This window comes from Sinocyclocheilus anshuiensis, unplaced genomic scaffold (assembly GCF_001515605.1).
Source record: "Sinocyclocheilus anshuiensis isolate Anshui unplaced genomic scaffold, SAMN03320099.WGS_v1.1 scaffold453, whole genome shotgun sequence".
NCBI classification, from domain to species: domain Eukaryota; kingdom Metazoa; phylum Chordata; class Actinopteri; order Cypriniformes; family Cyprinidae; genus Sinocyclocheilus; species Sinocyclocheilus anshuiensis.
Window position 1 is genome coordinate 1,442,670 of NW_015537979.1, and position 3,291 is coordinate 1,445,960.

Below are 3,291 nucleotides of genomic sequence, written 5' to 3' on the forward strand. Positions count from 1 at the left end.
TGAGTTAAGCTTTAACCCTTTCCTATACCAACTGTATGTGTGTGTGTGTGTGTGTGTGTGGGTGTGTGTGTGTGTATATATATATAAAACTCTTAGTAAGAAACTACATGACTTTTCTGTAGAAGTTTACTATGATACGAAGAGCCCATATTTTATTTGTCAATGAGTAACTATATAGTATAGCAACTATAATTGATATACAGTATATGCAATGACTTATATATGTATGTGTATCATAAATGTACTCTAGCAATGAGTGCTGTATACACTAAACTGTAAAAAAATATAATATATCATTATTATTAATGGTTTTATATTTTCATTACTACTACTACTAAATGAAAACAAAAAAGAAATATTACTATTGTCATATTTCACTGTAAAATAAAAAATAGTTTAAGAAAAAATAATATAATATTTTACATTACAACTGTAAAATGTAGAGAAAAAAAACAGGTTTGCTGTGCTTGTTTGTAGTGTTGCACAACTTTGCAAAATTATTATTATTATTAAAAACAAAATAAAAAATATACCTATTGTATTATTTCACTGAAAAGTGAGTATTTAAGAAAAATAATATAATACTCATTTTTATTTTACATTGCAACTGTAAAATTACAATACTAATATTTATGTCTTGATTCATTTATAAACCTTAAACCATGAAACTTATTTTGATGGAGAAAAAAAAAGAAAAACGCAGAGAGACCCAAAGCTTCTCTTCTTTTGATAAGTGATCAGTTTGGGAAGATGGCTGCAGCAAATTCACATTAAAGCAGCTCCGAGCAACTCACATTAATAACTCCGAGCAGACGCAGCGATGCAGTTTGTATGGAGCATTATTTACTGTGACAAGAGACGCTAAAACCACCAGATCATGAGCTGCTCATGTGTAAATGAACACAGTGCTGTGCTTCGCTATGAAACACACAGCACGTATATTTAATTACTTAAATTGCTGCCTTTGTGATCTGATAATCTGTTAATAGTCAACTCTCTCTCTTTCTCTTTCTCTCTCTCTGTTTGTCTTTGCAGACTCAGCCAGCCGTATGTTTACCCTCAGGCCTTCCTGCAACCCAGTCTGGTTCTGCCCGCACAGGTCACCTCCAACGCCACGACCCCTTACCTTGACTTCAGCACTGCCTACACTCAGTATGCCTCCTCAGCCTTCGAGCAGTATCCCTACGCCCCCTCGCCAGGCTTCCTGAGCTACATGTACCCTCCAGGCACCCCCGGGCCCTCCTCCGCCACAAACACCCCGGTCCCCACAGCCCTCCCCTCCATCGGAGGCGGCCCCAGCACAGCCTTCATCCAGATCCCTCCTCATCAGCTCCACGCCGACCGCCTGTAGATCAGGCCACTGGGACCCACTGAGTATGCTGAAATTGCACTAGAACATCATCATTTTGGCACCGGGAACTGTGACATCATCAGCCTGAGACTGGGGGCGAATACAAAGGGCTTCGAGTTTTTCAGCTTTTCATCATCTCTAAGTTTATGGACTTTTACTCTGACTGGTTACTCTTTATGATTAATAACTATATTATTGTCATTATTGGTAGAAGATTGTTGAATAACCAATATTAGATGAATAAATTATGGATTGCAGGGTTGTAATGCAGATGAATCCAATGAATGAGAAGAAATTAGAGATTATACACACACACGACAGTTCAAAAGTTTGGGGTCTAAGATTTGTTTACGTTTTTGAAAGAAGTCTCTTATTCTCACCCAGGCTGCATTTATTTGATCAAAAATACAGTAAAAACTCTAATATTGTGAAATATTATTGCAATTTAAAATAATTGTTTTCTGTTTGAATATATTTTAAAATTCAGCATCATTACTCGTACATCATTAGTCTTGAGTGTCACATGATCCTTCAGAAATATTCATTAAAATGCCGATTTGCTGCTCAAGAAACATTTCTTCTCATTATTGATGTTGAAAACAGTTGTGCTGCTTAATATTTTTGAGCAAATATTTTTAAGGATGTTTTGATGAACAGAAGTTCAAAAGAACAAGATTATTTCAAATGGAAATGTTTTATAAAATTATAAATCTTCCACTTTTTATCAATTGAATGCATCCTGGCTGAATAAAAGTATTCATTTCTTTCAAAAAGACGTTTCTGACCCCAGACGTTTGAACGGTTTTGTGTGTATATATATATATATATATATATACCGCTAAGATTGACAGGTTTGTAAGGTTGGATGGTTGCAGTTATATCTGTAAAGCACAAAGCCTTAGAGACTTCTCCAATTTTTCTTTTATATAGCTGTTCTCATGACACAAATGTGCTTCCCTCTATCCGAGCGAAAATATGTGAATTTTTTTTAACCAAACTTTTTCCAAGAATAGATAACTTTTCTAGAAATGTAGCATTGCAACGGATTTGTAATTCTGCTTATCACTGTGCATCACCTCTGTCAAATGTTTCTTCCATTCCTGTAGTTTCTCTTTCCTCAAGATTCCTCGCAATCTTAAGTAGCTCCACATAGATTGTATGTAATGAGATTAATCTAGCATTCAGTAACACATGGATTCAAGATGCGCTGTAGCTCGCCTGTGAATAATCATGAGGAAATAGACATTGAAACATTGAGTATTAATCGTATTCTAATTCGGTCTCATCTGTGATGCTTTTTAGACTCTGTTTTGGTCTGCTGAAAGGACAAAAGAAAGAGTATTGTGACAGATGTCGGTGGTTGCTTTTGGTATCACTCCACAAATGACACTACAGGACAAAATGCCAGCAGGAAAACTTGAGAAAAGTCTTGACTGATGGGACGTTCGAACAGCACACGTTGACATATTGCCAGGACAATCGGTTTGTTTTCACAAGAACAGTGTTTTCATTAATCTGCCCTGAGACACTCAACTCAAAATAAGACAATACCTTACAGTGAAAGCCATAAGACCAGAACATGCAAAACATGTAATAAAGTCAATTTGCAAAAACTGAGCTTATCTAATGTGGTTATTTTTAAGTTTGTATATGTTTTACTGCTTTCTTAAAGAATCCCATCAAGAGTTTCTTTTATTTGCCACCCTGATGCATTGTTATATGGTTCATATGATTATATTTATAGTCAGTTTGTATGTTTTCAACTTGTCAGTTGAGTTTGTGTTTCTTCTTTGGAGCTTCTTTTGTTTCTGCAGACAAATTCATTGAGAGACACGGAAGTATACATGTGCTTGCAATGAATAACCGAAGGCAGTTTAACAACTGCTTCAAAGGAAGAGCTGGAGTGAATCCAAGAGTTCATGGACGAGCATACAAACCTA

The 3,291-nt window shown here is 35.8% G+C and overlaps 1 protein-coding gene across 1 annotated transcript in view; it reads left to right on the forward strand.

The window, feature by feature from the left end:
• LOC107673236 (RNA-binding protein 38-like) overlaps positions 1-2,729 on the forward strand; it is a 26,762-nt gene extending 24,033 nt beyond the window's left edge. Inside the window, exons 4-5 of the mRNA XM_016466756.1 lie at positions 1,036-1,374; positions 2,654-2,729. Coding sequence (XP_016322242.1) covers positions 1,036-1,351 — 316 coding nt within the window. The 3' untranslated portion in view covers positions 1,352-1,374; positions 2,654-2,729. The remainder of the gene's footprint in view (positions 1-1,035; positions 1,375-2,653) is intronic.
• Positions 2,730-3,291: the final 562 nt, after the last annotated feature.